Source organism: Carcharhinus amblyrhynchos, unplaced genomic scaffold (assembly GCF_965287045.1).
Source record: "Carcharhinus amblyrhynchos unplaced genomic scaffold, sCarAmb.v2.hapA scaffold_49, whole genome shotgun sequence".
Taxonomy (NCBI): domain Eukaryota; kingdom Metazoa; phylum Chordata; class Chondrichthyes; order Carcharhiniformes; family Carcharhinidae; genus Carcharhinus; species Carcharhinus amblyrhynchos.
Window position 1 is genome coordinate 308,416 of NW_027649790.1, and position 15,976 is coordinate 324,391.

Consider the following 15,976-nt stretch of genomic DNA (forward strand, 5'->3'; position numbering starts at 1 on the left):
GGAAAGTCTGCAGAGGGAGCTGGATAGGCTAAGCGACTGAGCGAGGACCTGGCAGATGGAGTACAATGTTAGCAAGTGTGAGGTTATCCACTTTGGCAGAAATAATAGTAGGAGGGATTACTATTTAAAGGGTGAAAAGCTGCAGCATGCTACAGTGCAGAGGGACCTGGGGGTCCTTGTGCACGAGTCGCAAAAACCCAGTCTGCAGGTGTAGCAGGTGATGAAGGCGGCGAATGGAATGCTGGCTTTTATAGCGAGGGGGATAGAATATAAAAGCAGGGAGGTCTTGCTGCAACTGTACAGGGTACTGGTGAGGCCGCAGCTGGAGTACTGTGTGCAGTTTTGGTCGCCGCACTCGCAGAAGGATATATTGGCCTTGGAGGGAGTGCAGAGGAGGTTCACTAGGCTGATACCGGAGATGAGGGGGTTGGACTATGAAGAGAGACTAAATAGACTGGGTCTGTACTCGGAGTTTAGAAGGATGAGGGGGGATCTTATAGAGATGTATAAGATAATGAAAGGGTTGGATAGGGTAGAGGTAGAGAGATTCTTCCCGCTTAGAAAGGACAGGACTAGAGGGCACAGCCTCAAGTAAGTGGCGGGACAGTTTAGATCGGAGTTGAGGAGGAACTTCTTCACTCAAAAGGTGGTGAATCTCTGGAATTCTCTGCCTGTTGAAGTGGTGGAGGCTGCCTCGCTAAATATATTTAAGTCACGGGTAGATAGGTTTCTGATAGACAAGGGAATTAAGGGTTATGGGGAGAAAGCGGGTAAGTGGAACTGATCCACTTCAGATCAGCCATGATCTTATTGAATGGCGGGGCAGGCTCGAAGGACGAGATGGCCTACTCCTGCTCCTATTTCTTATGTTCTTATTTATTTTCACATTTTTTGGGATACAGTGAAAAGTATTGGCCACGATTTTCCCATATATTGGCCAGGAAATTGACGTCAGCCAATTTGCGGGGTTCGTGCGAGCACTCGCACCCTGCTTGTCCAGTGTCAGATTTCTGGTGGCATCTATTCCATGGAAGAAATCAGCGGGGAGGCACAAAGACCATTTACATGGTCATTGTAATAAAATTTAAATCCAGTTAGCGGGCCTGAGACTACAATCTCCAGGCCCGCTATCATCTTCCCCACTCGCCAGAGTATTTCACTCCAGCGGGAATTACACTAGCTCTCTACTTTCAGGGAGCAAGCAGCTTGAACCCGCTGGAGTGAACCGGGAGACAATCGGAGCCCCCCTCCCCCTTCAGAGGATCGGGGAGCAGGAAGAGGCTGCCCCCTAGGCACTGGCACCATCACCAGCCTGGGCCCCCCGGCACTGCCCAAGGGACAAAATGGCAATGCCCAGAGGACACCTTGGTACTGCCCATCAGGGATAGGGCAGTGCCAGGGGGCAGGGCATATGGGTGCAAGGCCCCACTTCCACTGTCAGCAGGATCGGTGGGGGAAGCAGGGAGGCCAGCGATCGGGGTGTGGATCAGAGTTCCTGTCGGGGGCTGGAGATCACGGTGGGCCAGGAAGGGGAAGGGTGGGGGGTGAAAAGGAGGGGGGGAAACAAGCGGGGGAGGGAGAAAAGCTGGGGGGGGGGTGGGGCAAGAGAAGAAGCGGGGGAGAAAGCAGAGGTGGAGGGGAGGAGGGGAGTAGCGGGCTGGGCTCAGGAATGGTCGGGGGGCCCGCAAATAGGGCCATGAGAGGGGCACAAAGTCGGCAATGCGGGAATGCAGAGCTGGCCTGCGAGTGGGAGGCTGGCAGTGCGGGGTCAGTGTGCCTGTGCCAGTCTTGGCACTGAAAGATCAGTGCAAGTGCAGTAGCTCGCTCAGCATGCTAACTTTCAGCCTTCCCAGCGGGGTAAGCCCACCCCCTGAAATTTAATGATATTCACACTGGTGGCCTCTGCAGTGCACAGTGTGTGGGAGATTCTTCTCTTAATTCCCACTGTCAAACACAGAGGGAATCACTGCAGTTTTCATGCAAATTCGACATTTAGAATATTTTTGGGAGAATTCCGCCCATTCTTTCTTGCACACTATACAGGCAAAGCTTACTATTTATAGAGAAAAAGAGGGTGCAGAATTTAGCGTTTTGATCATAGCTGGGGTATAGAGAAAGGTCGACTTAATATGAGGTTGGTCCATTCAAAAGTCTGATGGCCGCAGGGAAGAAGCTGTTCTTGAGTCAGTTGGTACATCACCTCAGAGTTTTGTATCTTTTTCCAATGGAAGAAAGTGGAAGAGAGAATGTCCAGAATGCACGGTGTCCTTCATTATGGTGGCTGCTTTCTGAGGCAGCGGGACGTGTAGTCAAAGTCAAAGGACGGGAGGTTGGTGAACGAAGCTCAGAGGAACAGGGTTTCATTCACAACCCTTTATAGTTTCTGGCAGTCTTGGACAGAGCAGGAGTCATACCACATTGTGATACATCCGAAAGGGATGTTTTCTATGATGCATCTGTGAAACCGGATGGTGTGTGGGAACTGCTTGGCACACAACATAAGGAAGAAGCACATGGTCTGCAAGCCTTCCTGGTGGGGTTGAGATTGGACATCTATGTTGTAAATGCGTCAATTAGGGCTAGTAAACTGAAAACTGTTGAAGTGACAGAGAACATTGTTAAAGTCATTATTGCAAGTGGCATGTGACTAGATATAGGAGAAAAAAGATGCAATGGTTCTAATTTGGGTGCTCAATGTCTTCATCGCTTCATAAAAACATTTGCCAGGTTTTTGGAGATCCAGTGCTGGACTGAGCTCCCCAGTTTGCATGGTAACCAGACTTTGCTAAACGTAGCTTCTTCATCTCTTCTCCAGATGAGGTGCAAGTTTTAATGAACTAATAGGTAGGTAATCTTCCAATCGCCCCAACTGCATCCTTAGAAATTTCAACACTGAATCTTGAGGGAGGAGAAGAGTTAACTCAGTAACTAACGTTCACTTTGTTTGAACAGTCATTCATAGAATCCTACAGTGCTGGAGGAGGCCATTTGGCCCATCAAGTCTGCACCGACCACAATCCCATCCAGGCCCTATCCCTATAACCCCACTTACCTACCCGACAAATCCTCCTGACATTAGGGGGCAATCAACCTAACCTGCACGTCTTTGGAGTGTGGGAGGAAACTGGAGCATCCGGAGGAAACCCTCGCAGACACAGGAGGAATGTGTAAGCTCCACACAGACAGTCACCCGAGGCCTATATTGAACCTGGGTCCCTGGCACTGTGATGCAGCAGTGCAAACCATTGTGTCACTGTACCATCCCACTAGTACAGATTCACTGGAAAATTTTAAACGTTGGTAGTAATTCCCCAACCTTCACATACTTTCTCACCTTGAAATGAGGGATTAATGAGAATATCCTTTGAAACCAAAGCTGACTTCCAAATAACAACTTTGCAAATTTGTGCCTGAAAATCCATCTGATCTCCATTTAGGAGCTGCAGGTCCAACAGTATACATTTCCTTTCTGAGTGCTCAATTACGTTGAATCTGAGACAGTGGCCTGTGCGAATCATTCCTGGAACTTCCACAACTATATCTGCCTCTTAGGTCCACGCTGGCTCTTGCTGTTGATTCAAGTTACACTCAGGAGACCTGAGCACAAAATCTACGCTGACACTCCAGTACCGTACTGAGGGATTGCTGCATTGTCAGAGATGCCACCTTTTGGATATGTCCTATAGATGGAATTGTTAAACCAAGGATCCATTTGCTGTCTCAGGTGGACATTAAAAAAAAATTCCATGACACTTTTCAAAGGAGAGCATCCAGTTACTCGCCCAGTGTCCTGGATAAGATTTCTCACTCAATAAACATCTACACACACAAGACAGCAACATTCTGTCCTCAGTATCACTTCGCTGTCTTTCGAAATCCTGCAGAGCTGATTGGCTGCTCCTTGTAACAGTGTCTACATGTTTGCTGCAAAGCATTCTGGGGCACCTTGAAGTCATTAAAAGCACTGCGTAAATGCTTATTATGTCTGAGGTCTGATATAAAGATTAATACAAGACAACGAGGTTAGTGGAAGAAAACTGCTGGAACTGTTTATTAATCCCCAAGCACAGTCAGCAACAGGATTGGCAAGTTCACCCGGGTAGAGCTTGAATCCCAGGTCACCTGACCTGTTCTCCTAAAGGGGCATGCCCCAAAATGCATAATATTAATCTTTCTTGTTTTTGTTTTCTGAAAGCATCATAGACCCAGTTTTCCTTGGGAATCTATGATTCTGCTGTTATAGATAGTGGAGCTTCCATAAATATAAGCAGTCAACTTAGAATCACCCAGAATCAGATCCAAACAAAAACCAATGATGAGGCCAAGTGACTACAGAACAATGTGGATACATCGTGCCGATGAATTCTGTTGAGCCATATCTTGTTCCTATGTTACTGGGCAACACATTTAAAGCAAGAGACGTGAAGCCAATGTCAAGAAAGATAACTGCAAAGAAATTAAGTGAACTGCAGAGCTTAATGGCGAGTGATTGTAAGACAATTAATAGTCTGAGATGATAACAAAAATGGCAACAGCAAAACTCACTGATTATAAACATTGGCCATGTCTTTGTAACAAATCTCACCTCTCCACGAATCCAGTGTTCACGAACCTACATCGACTCCCAGTTCGACAACAATCTCCAACCTAAAATACTCAAGTTTCTGTTCAACTGTCCCCATGGCCTTGCCCTAGCCCATCTCCCTAACTTCTTCCAGGCCTGCAACTACTTAACATGCCTCCAAATCTGGCCTCTTGCGAAACTGAGATCCTTCGTCCCAGCATTGGCAACCAGCTGCCTAGACTCTGAGCTCTGGAATTTCCTCCCTTAACCTCTCTCTCTCTCCCTCCTCCTTGGAGATGTTCCTTTAATAGCAGCTCTGGCACCTGTCCTAATATCTGCTAATGCAACAAACTTTGCTTAATAATGCTCCTGTGAAATGCCTTGTGACAGTTTACTGCACTGAAGATTCTATATAAAGATGCTGCTGTTGTTTATATCATTTGATCTTGAAACCTGTGTTTATTTTGTTACTTTCTTCTCGTCACCTCTGCTGTTCTGAAGGATAGTCACTACTGGTGCTGCGTCAAAGTGGCCGTCACTTGTGAGAAAGCGCTCTGTCAGCAAGTACTGACAGACTATTCAATCTCATAGGGTATCAGAGCGGAGTGAGTGCCAGTATTCTCCTCGGACGATGTTTCCGCATGCTGACATCCAGCTGAGGCTGCTGGATACAGATATCACTGGCTCCATCTTACTTAACTGGAGGAAACTGAGATTGATTGCAGGACTCCTCAATGGCAAACCTGACACAGCCTAGGGACTAAAACAAGGTTCTAACTAGCTCAGTTTCTTGCTGGTTAAAATCAAGTTGCCCATACAGCAGATGTCCCACAGCACTGCACGGTGAAAGGGCAGTATTTGAATTGTGGCAGCTAAAATGTGACAAGGAAGAAAATGTTAGACGATGCAGACAATTCCTGTTCGTAGCACAAAATTCCTGAGCATTATCACTTCGTGCAACATAATCCGTTCCACTTGAGAATAACACACCATTGTCATAAGACAGCACTTATTATACCTTGTATACATCTTACATACACATACATATATACACATAAATCACACCTGTGAAAGTCCATATAGGCCACTGGTCATTCAGGTTAGCAGCAGGTGCTGTTGGTGAACGCTACTTGGCATCTCATGCTTTTTCAAACCAAAGGACTTAATCAGTTGTGGCGCACATTTAGCAATAACCTCAAGGCAGCCCATATGCAACCATGATTAATTGTGCTCATCTAGTTGATGATTTCAGCCAGTGTCAATATCAAGCACTCAGCAAACGTACAGCTGGATGGAGAGTAAAGATACCTGCACTACGACACACAACTACAAACTATAGTACAGAAATAGAGAACTGGGCCTGACAGTTTCATGGCAGCGTTCATCTTTCTCATGAGTCTCCTCTTGCTCTTCCCCATCTGATCCTATCAACATATTTTCTATTTTTTTCTCCTCCTTGCGTTCATCTAACTTCTCCTCAAGGATATCTATGCTACCCACTTCAATAACTCCTCGTGGCAGACACTGCCTCTGACAGGTTCATCTTTTCAGCCATCAAAAAAAAATCACCCCCAACAGATCTGCATGTCCATTATAGATGTAGATGAAAAAACATTAATAAACTTCTCATGGTAAAGAGCTCCCCCTTTGAATTGCTTCCTGGAGAAAGGGGTTTCTTGTGAATTCCTTATTGGATATATTAGAGACTCTTATATTTCTGGTCTTATATGCAGATGGAAACATTTCCTTAACGACTGACATATCAAATATTTTAACAATTTCAAAGACCTCAATTAGGTCATCTCTTAATTTTCTCTTTTCTAGAGAAAACAGTCTCAGCCTGCTTAAGCTTTCACGACAGGAATAATATCTGTTTTAGTATTTTTGCACCATTTCCAGTGCCTCTAGATCTCTTTTATAACATGGAACAGAACTGTTCACAGTATTCCAACTGTGAACAAACTGGGCATCTTGTAAGTTTAACAATAATAGCCTTTCAATTATGCCTTCGACAAATGAATCTCAGAGTTTTCTTTACTGTTTTTATGGCTTCATTAACCTGCAAACTGCCCTTCGTGATCTGTGTATCCGTATGCCCAGACCCCTCTGCTCTATCCTATTTAAACACTTTGGATGGAATTTCCTCAAAAAGATCCTAAGGGAGATTTTCTCACTTTTTTTTTCAGCGAGGTAAGTAAATGCAAGCTGTGCATTACAGGGGCCGTAATGCGAATCTCGCCAATGGGGGCGGGGGGGGGGGGGGGGGGGGGGTGGGGGGGGAGTCTCAGCATGCCCATGGAGCCATTTGCTGAGCTCCAGAGTGCCACTGTGCAGGCACCTCAATCTCCCAGTATACTGCATACATAGGAGATCTGTCACCATCTCCTCCCATCAACTGATATCACCGATCCCAGCTCCCCCCCCCCAACCCCCACCACCTAGCACTATGGCCCCTGCACCCCCAATTGCTAAGTGTTAAGCCCCGATCCCAGGCATGAGGTTGATTTTGCAGCAGAACGGGGTCGGTAAGTTCGCAGGAGACAAGAAATCAGGCACGAACCCAATCTTTCACCGCTCTCACCCTATCTTACTACCTTAACATCCTGCGCTTTATTTTCCAGGGAGTATGTTCATTCTACCAAAACGTAGCATCTCACAGTTACCTATACTATCCTAACAAAGACTGACGCCTGTCCATTGCTCTGTATTTTCCGCTAAAAGGAGACCCAATGTATCAGCACGCCACTTTTCAAATCTCACACAAAAACTACCTTTACACTTATCAGAGCAGCACTGTCAACCAGTGCCAGTTTAGGCGATGTTCACATTCAGCAGGAACCAAATCGAGACTATCCAAACTGAATTTGTTGGATTCCTTACAGCCAGTAAGGAGAGGCGACATTCATCTATCTCATCAGTTTCGGCAGCACTTGAACTCGGATCAGAAGATAAGTAACCAACCCCCTCTAACACCCAGCTCTTCTAACATAAACCAAATCATAACTTACTGGTTTGGTATCATGATGTTGGGAATGCGGACAAAGCACCCATACCATCATTTTGACTGTTACATCACCATTTTAGTTTTTAATTCAGAACTCGAGTTTGGGATTAAAACTAAAACGGTGACGATAAAGATCTCCTTTACATTTGTATTATTTCTCTTCTGCTCTCCAAAAGACAGTGCTTTGTGCTTGGTTAAGCTTTGTGGATAAGTTTATTTATTAGTGTCACAAGAAGTGTAACACCATAATGAAGTTACTGTGAAAATCCCCAAGTCGCCACCCACTGGCGCCTGTTCGGGTACACTGAGGGAGAATCTAGCATGGCCACCTGCTGTATTCTGGATTGAAGGTTCTGAAACTGCCCATTACCATTTTCTAGATCAATGACTGGTAGAATTCATAATGCAGTAACACATTTTACTGACGTGTAAAACTCCTGGAGCACTGCAGATGCTACAAAAGAAGATGGATCATTTTAAGAACAGGAGCTAACAGAGAAAAGGACAAATAACAGGGAGGGAATGAAAGAGCAAGTAAATAAGAAAAAGGTAAATAAGAAAGAAAGGAAATAAAGAGGATAAAAATCAAGCAGTAAAATCTCTTAAAGGTAACTGGAATGCAGGTGTCAAGGTTCTGAGGATTGCCAGATTGTCTGACCTCATCTGGCCTTAGGGTTGGAGTTTGGACTTGATGCAAAACAGTCAGCAAAACACATTCCTTCTCTCATCCCATTGTTACTTTACTGAGAATAATGGAAACATCACCTGTGTGCACAAGTGGAGTCAGCAACACCAGTGGAACAAGAGCAGCTCCAAAGCATTTTCCAGCCAACATACGTTATATTGCAATGAACATTTAAGAATAAGTCTCTTTAAGAAAGTAAAATTCAAGTGCTGTTTTCGACAAAGACTGGGTGAATTCTGAGAGATTGCACATTTTTGCCCTCAGACCGTGTGCACCTAGGGAATTATTTTGTTTCTTTCAGTTGTCTTTACAAGACAAGCACTGCTTGTGAAACATGGATCATGGCAAAACGTGAAGTCCCTACAGCCCCCATTGATGGCGAATCCATTTGAACTCCACACACATTCACTGCTAATCGAACAGAGAAGCATCATTGATAAGCCTTCAGTGTAAAGCATAATAGTCCAACTGGGCCTGTATCCGAATGTTGGGAATCAGAAGTGGCTCTGGGATGTCGAACTGTACAAGAGCATCATTGGTTTACATTCTGCTTACTCCAATTCCCATACGAAAACACAGTCCAGAAACTCAGGTGAAACCCTTTTGTGTTACTATACAACTTCAATGCTCTGTAAATCTCTCGTAAGAACATAAGAATTAGGAGCGACAGTAGGCACTTCAGCCCTTTTAGCTTGCTCCGCCATTCCATATGATCATGGCTGATCTCCATCTCATCCTAACTCTATTCCCTGCCTTTTTCCCCACGGCCCTTTATCCCACTTTTGATCAAATATTTATCTATCATTTTCTTGAACCCATTGATTGATTCTGCATCCACTGCACTCTGGGGCAGTGAGTTCCATAGATTCACAACCCTCAGAGAAGTATCTTCTCCTTATCTCTATCTTGAACCTCCCTCCTCTTGCTCTACAACTTTGAACTCTTGTCCTAGACTGTTCTGGAAGGGGGAACATCCCTCCCATTCTTCTGTACTCCAGCAAATACAAACCCAAGCTACTCAACTGTTACTCATATGACAGCCCTTTCAAACCTGGAATCAATCTAGAGAACCTCTTCTGAACCCCCTCCAGTGCCACCACATCCTTCATCAAAGAAGGTGACCAAAACGGAACACAGTACTCCATGTGCGGTCTCACCAATGCCTTATACTATTGTAACAACACTTCCCTACTTTTACACACTAGACCCTTTGCAATAAATGCTGAGATTCCATTTGTCTTCTTCATAACATTCTGCACCTGCTGTACCCACTTTCTGAGACTCATGTACAAGGACATCCAGATCCTTCTGCACAGATGCCTTTTGAGTCTGTTTCCCATTTAAATAGTAATTCTTATACCTCTCGAACACTTCCCCTTGTAGGCTTTCCACACTTGTACATTCGGAGTCGGATTTTCACATCCGAACATTGCTCTGTATACTTCTCATACCTGTACACTGCTCTCTTGTCAGACTCCAGCTGCGTTTGTGGATCGAGCGGTACAGTGGCTACAGGGGTGGCAGCCGCAGAGGGCGACGGAATATGTACTGGCTGCGTCTTGGTGGTCTGCTGTGCCGTGGCTGTCATCTATGGAGGGTGCAAAATAATAAAGCTTTTACAATGTTGTTTGACCTCAGCAAAAACATCTTAAAAATAACTTAGGGAGTTTGCTCGGTTCAAGCCCATTAGCACTCCTGTTCCACTGCATTACACACAGATCTGTTCACTATCCAGCCAGCTTCAATGATTGGGGAAAATTGAGGCAGGGCTACATTTCACATTTCTTCACAATGACAATTAATACTTACCTGTGGATTATACTGTACCACAATTAAAATTTAGGTTTGGGCTCCAAAATCTAGATGAGACTGCAACACAACCAGCAAATATGGTACACCAAGTTAAAAGATGCACAAGCAACCCGCTGCTTCTCCTAGAAGGGAGTTAGCAGCCTTGGAGGGTGCGATAGGAGAAGGTAAAAAGGAAGATGTTACATCTGCTATGCTTGCACTGGTAGGCGGGGAGGAAGTGCTGGGGGTAACTGAGGAGTGGATTGGTGTGCGGCGGATGAATCGTAATGCTAAAACAGGAGAGGAAGATGTGTTTCGAGTTGCCATCTGTTGTTAGAGAGAATAGTGTAAAAGAGTAGAAGAGAAGAAAGGGAAATGGCCAGAATTTATTGACCATGAGGTGATGGTAGTGATCCGCTGCAGTCCACATGGTGTAGGTGTATCCAAAGTGCTATTACAAGAAAGAATGCCAGGATTTTGACCCAGTGACAGAAGTAACTGCGATATAATTTCAAGTCTTGATGGTGTGTGGCTTGGAGGGGAACTTGTAGGTGTAGGGTTCCCACGAATATATTGCCATGTCCTTCCATGTAGTAGAGGTTGTAGGCTTAGAAGATAATGTTGAAGGACTATCCCATCACAAATATCCCACAAAATGGCTGGCAGAGTCAGGAGCCAACTTTTGTTTGGAAGCTGTTAGAGGAGGAATTATTCAACACCAGACACGTACAACCAGGTGGATAGTGAGTGATGGATATGGACTGGCTGGGTGTCCATTCATGGAAGAAGCACAGGCCATTGGAGTGGGGGATGGGTTTGTCAAGTTTTAAAGTGAATGGGGACGGAGGTGAAGTTAGAAAGGAGGAGGAGCTGTGGGACTAAATTTGACAGTGACACAACTGGAGCAGAGTTTAGGAGGGGGAGGGATGAGGTGAATGAGTCAGAGATTTCTGAATGGTTAAGTTTGATCTTGGAGTCAAAATACTTCCAAAGGCTCCTCATATTTGGTGTTTAGGGAATGAGGGCTGAGGGTGCAACTGTTCGAAATGACATGCTCTGCTGCTGAAAATCAGTTGTTTCTACGTCATAAAACGATCTTCGAATAATACAAACATAAACTCCAAAGATGTGCGGGTTAGGCGAATTGGCCATGCTAAATTGCCCCTTAGTGTCAAGAGACTAGCTATTGTAAATGCGTGGGGTTAGGGCAAGGGTGGGTTTGTGGTCTGTGCAGGCTTGATGGGCCGAATAGCCTCCTTCTGCACTGCAGGATTCAATGATTCTATAATAGGAGGATTGAATTGGTGAATTGCAGAGAATTGCCAATGTTCAGTCATTGGGACAGGCCTGGATGGATAATGATCTAACCCTTCTCCCCGAAGATGATGTGCATTAGAATATAGTTCCACTGACAGCAGAAGCATGACTTAACCAGATATGGTCGAGATGTCCAGTATATGTGGAAAGGTTACTGAATAGCGCTCAGGTGGGGAGATCTGGGTGACAAAACAATCAGTAGTTGTGAGAAGAAAGCTATAGTGAGAAATTTCCCACAGGAGTCAACGTTGGGGTCACTCTCATTCATTACTTCCATAGGTGACCTAGACTTTAAAGGAAAGATTTGGAGGGGGAAATCACAAGTTGTGATAGAATCTGAAAGACTGCAGGAGTGCTTAGGCTAGCAGAGAGGAACTGGAAATAAAGGATATGGAAAGGTAGTCATCTCAAATGGTAGATTTTAAATGGAGTACATTCATAGACTATTAAAAATGGCATGGTGGGTAGTTATTTTTTAAATTTTTTATTCCATTCTTAAAGTTACCAAGTCAAAACTCAGAAACGGACCAGGCAAACCAAATCCATTCCATGCTTGCTCCAAAAATCAAATTCAAAATCAAACTGAATCCAATTCATGATCCCCACAAGGGAGACAAACAAGATTCAAGCTGACAAGATGAGGCATTGCACCCCATCTTGGGCTTGATCCAACGCTTGATATAAGCCAAAAGGCCGTGAGTAGTTGAGGCCATAAAAAAAATCAAAACAGTTTTGTTTCTTCATGCAAGAACTTGACGTTTAGTTGGTAAAGTATAACAACACTGTACAGAAATTGAAATCTGATCCGAATGGTTTAATGTCACAAATGCCAATGGCTCAGAAGGTCTTTGGGACAAAATAATTATTAGATGGGCGACACAGGATGTACCTCAGCTGTGAGCAGCATTTAATCATAAAAGATAACCAATTCATGTTTGAATAATAAATGGACGGACATCTGAAACAGTCATAAAATCCTTCATTAGATATTTACAGCCCAGTTTTGCTTTGTGATGTCCTGCCATTAAGTTTGTTACCTGCTCTGCACCTTGTGATATTTAACACAAACAGGCTAAATGGGCTTTGCTTCAAAATACTGAAATGGTGCGAGATCATTTGGAATAGGCTGAACAAGAGGGAGAAACACAGGAGAAATTTTTAACAGTGTAAACCATCCAATTGAGGACAGGATTTTCCAGCCGTGCTCGCCCCAAAACCGGATCTTTGCATGGCCCCACACCCCCACTGCTCGCTACGATTCCCGTGGCGGGCAGGACAGGTAACCCCCACCCCCAGTGCCTTGTTAGGGACATTTTTGTTTACACAGATCTCTCAATTTATTGTTGGAATTACCTGCCACATTAAGCTAGTTCACCTGCCATTAACACTGGGTGTGATGGGAGGTTACAAGTGACAATCCATGAGGCAACTGTGCTTTGCTTGCTATGTGAGACTGGATTCTAATTTTCAGATGAAGAAGGAAAGCAAAACTGGGTCTGCCATTCGCGTCCCCTCTAGAAACATCTTTTGTTCTTTGTCCCAATTCCAATGTCTCTCATCTTGCACAATTAACGTTTTTGTCATTTAATGACTTCCACACAATTACAGACCTTCCCTTTTGTTCTGTCTCTTCCACCCTGTCTCTCTTTCACTGCCTCTGCGCTTGCTTAAAACCTATCACATCTCTAATTTTTTTCCAGTTCCAATAAAAGGTCACCGGATCTAAAGCTTGGACTAAATTTCACAGGTGGTGGGCCAATCCCAACGTTGGAATGAGTTCCTGGTTGAGAAACCAAAGAGCAAATGGTGGGACATCCAATGCAATCATCCTGGAGGGGTTCAAATTAACAAGTCACCTCTGGGATACCGCTAATCAGCGTAGGGAGATCCAATCAGCGTTGTCCATGGAGATGGAAACCGCCCACTTTCAGGGTGTGACCGTTGTTTGGCCATCAGCAGGTGTGGCATTGCCACCATGGAATTACTTTCTGTGGGAGGGTAATGGCGAACACTGAAAGAGGATCAGCATGAACGTAGATAACAGCCTCTATGAACTTGATTCAAGGGCTCTGGATGCCAGGGGACAGGTCCCCTTTGTAAACTACAGCCAGCAAATAAATGTGGGCCTTCAATTGAATCTCTTGCTCAGCCTCTTGGGGCAAGTCTACTCCAATCCATTGCTAAGCTCCTGGGGTCTCCCTATCCCCACTAAAACCTCTTATGGTCTGGAAAATTGCAGACGTGGCCCATTCACTGCCCCCGCAGTGGTGGGGGGCAGTGAACCCACAGAGTCTGCCCAGGGGAATAGCCCATGGAGACAGGAGTGTATCCAGGAGTCAACGGGAGGTGCAAATTTGTACATTTCCTCATGCCCCACAGATCTGGGAAACTTCTGTTCCTCTCGCTATACAGACACTGAAAGACTGGCTGAGTATTTCCAGTATTTTCCATTTTATGCTAATCAGATGTAAGTGCCATGCTAACCAAAAGAGAAACTCAGCAAGCTATCGTAACAATTTTCAATTGGCATTTCACTACAAAAAGATACGTCTGCTGAAGTCAGGACTCTCAAATTTCAATAACATTTCTGGAGGTTTTAAATAGTAATTTAAACATTTACTAACGTAAGAAAACTTAAACGCACAAGATTACATGCACACAATTACAGAATATTTGCCCAAAACAACTTCTACCTGGTTAGACTCGCAAATGAACACTCCTTGGACAACAGTCCCTATTGACATTTAATCTGTAAACCTTCCAGCAACATTACCGCAAGGCCCAATCTACTGTTACTGCAGGGAAGATACGTTACATGGTTTCTCTGTTTCCCACTCTGCAGTGGAGAACTCCATATGCTTTAGAACAGAGCTCTGATTTCTAAAACAGTCACTTCATTGGGGTAGCTGAAGACTGTTGACTTCACTATTTCACAGTTCTATCCCAGAATAGCACTTTCATCAGGAGATAAACATATATTTCCTCTTCCATCTTTTTTCCAAGTGTCCTTATTACTCTTTGAAATTTACCCTTCCTAGAATGTAAAACCTTTTAGGTCCTCCTTGTGGCCACTACTTTTGGGTAAAATAAAATTTAATAGCTTCGCCTTATTTATTACAGCCTTTTTTCACGTTGTAAACTACTTCTTATTGCCCTTTGAAATTCAACAGCTAAGAATCTAAATTCTCACTTAGCTCCAAAATTAAATTTCTACCCATGTTGTACTTACTTATAGAACATCCAAGTTGGTCCTATTCATTGCAAATAACTGTTTTACACACCCACACACCCACCCACACACTCCACCATCCCAATTTAAAAAAAGTTCCACATTATCCCAGAATTACTTAAAAAAAGCATTTTCTCTACGGAAGTTAAAATAAAGTGTTCCATTTCCTGGCAGTTCACAGAACATAGTGAAAAAAGGAGACACAAAAAGAACTTCCCTAGCATTAAGAGTACCGTGTCATGGTGATTACATTACTGAACCAGTAATCCATAGGCCTGGATAATGATCGAGGAACATGGGTTCATATCTCCCTACAACAGCTGAGGAATTCAAATTCAATTAAATGTATCTGTACTGGTGACCGTGAAACAACTGAATAGTCATCAAAACCAATCTAATTCACTAACACCTTTAAAGAAGGAAACCTACTGCTCTTACTCATTCTGGCCTTTCTGTGACTCCAGACCCACATCAAAATGGTTGACATTTTACTGCCCTCTGAAATAGACCAGCAAGCAATTTCAACTAAAACACACTGCTCATCATCACCTTATGGGCAACACATGCCGGCTTTTCCAGCCACGCACATCCCGTAAATGAATAAAAAGTTCATATGCACAATGTCAGTCCTTATTTTCTGATGCTGACGAATGGCCAACGTGCCCATGTGAATGGTAATACTCATTCAGAACAATGCCACTGTTCTCAAACTGTAAGGGGAACTTGGTGCCAGACAATTACCAACTCCAACAAGAGAGAGTCTAACCATTTCCCTTTGATTATCGCATTGAATCCCCCTTCAACATTCTCAGCATTTCATTGACCAGAAACCTAACTGGACCAGCCAGCTAAATTATAAGGCCTCAAGGTCAGATGTTGGGAATTCTGAAGCAAATAACTCACCTCTTGACCCTCCAAAGCCTGTGTCCATCCACAAGGCACAAGTCAGGAGGTACCTGCCTGGATTAATGCAGAGATTTACAAGGGTATTGCCAGAACTCAAGAGACTAGATTTACAAGATGTTGCCAGGGCTCAAGAGATTGAGAGATTGAGTTATAGGGAGAGATTGGACATGCTAGCTCTTTTTTCTTTGGAGTGCAGGAGACTGAGGGGTGATCTTCGTAGAAATCACAGAAACCCTACAGTGCAGAAAGAGGCCATTTGGCCCATCGAGTCTGCACCAACCACAATCCCACCCAGACCCTAACCCCATATCCTTACACATTTACCTGCTAATCCCTCTAACCTTCGCATCTCAGGACACTAAGGGGCAATTTTAGCACGGCCAATCAACCTAACCCGCATGTCTTTAGACTGTGGGAGGAAACTGGAGCACCCGGAGGAAACACACGCAGACCCGAGGAGAATGTGCAAACTCCGCACAG

General features: G+C 44.3%; 1 protein-coding gene across 6 annotated transcripts in view; it reads right to left on the reverse strand.

The window, feature by feature from the left end:
- Positions 1 to 15,976, reverse strand: part of pknox2 (pbx/knotted 1 homeobox 2) — a 422,849-nt gene that overhangs the window by 112,951 nt on the left and 293,922 nt on the right. For all 6 annotated transcript variants that reach the window (XM_080182211.1, XM_080182212.1, XM_080182214.1 and 3 more), the window contains one exon: positions 9,705 to 9,841. In XM_080182211.1, coding sequence (XP_080038337.1) covers positions 9,705 to 9,841 — 137 coding nt within the window. The remainder of the gene's footprint in view (positions 1 to 9,704; positions 9,842 to 15,976) is intronic.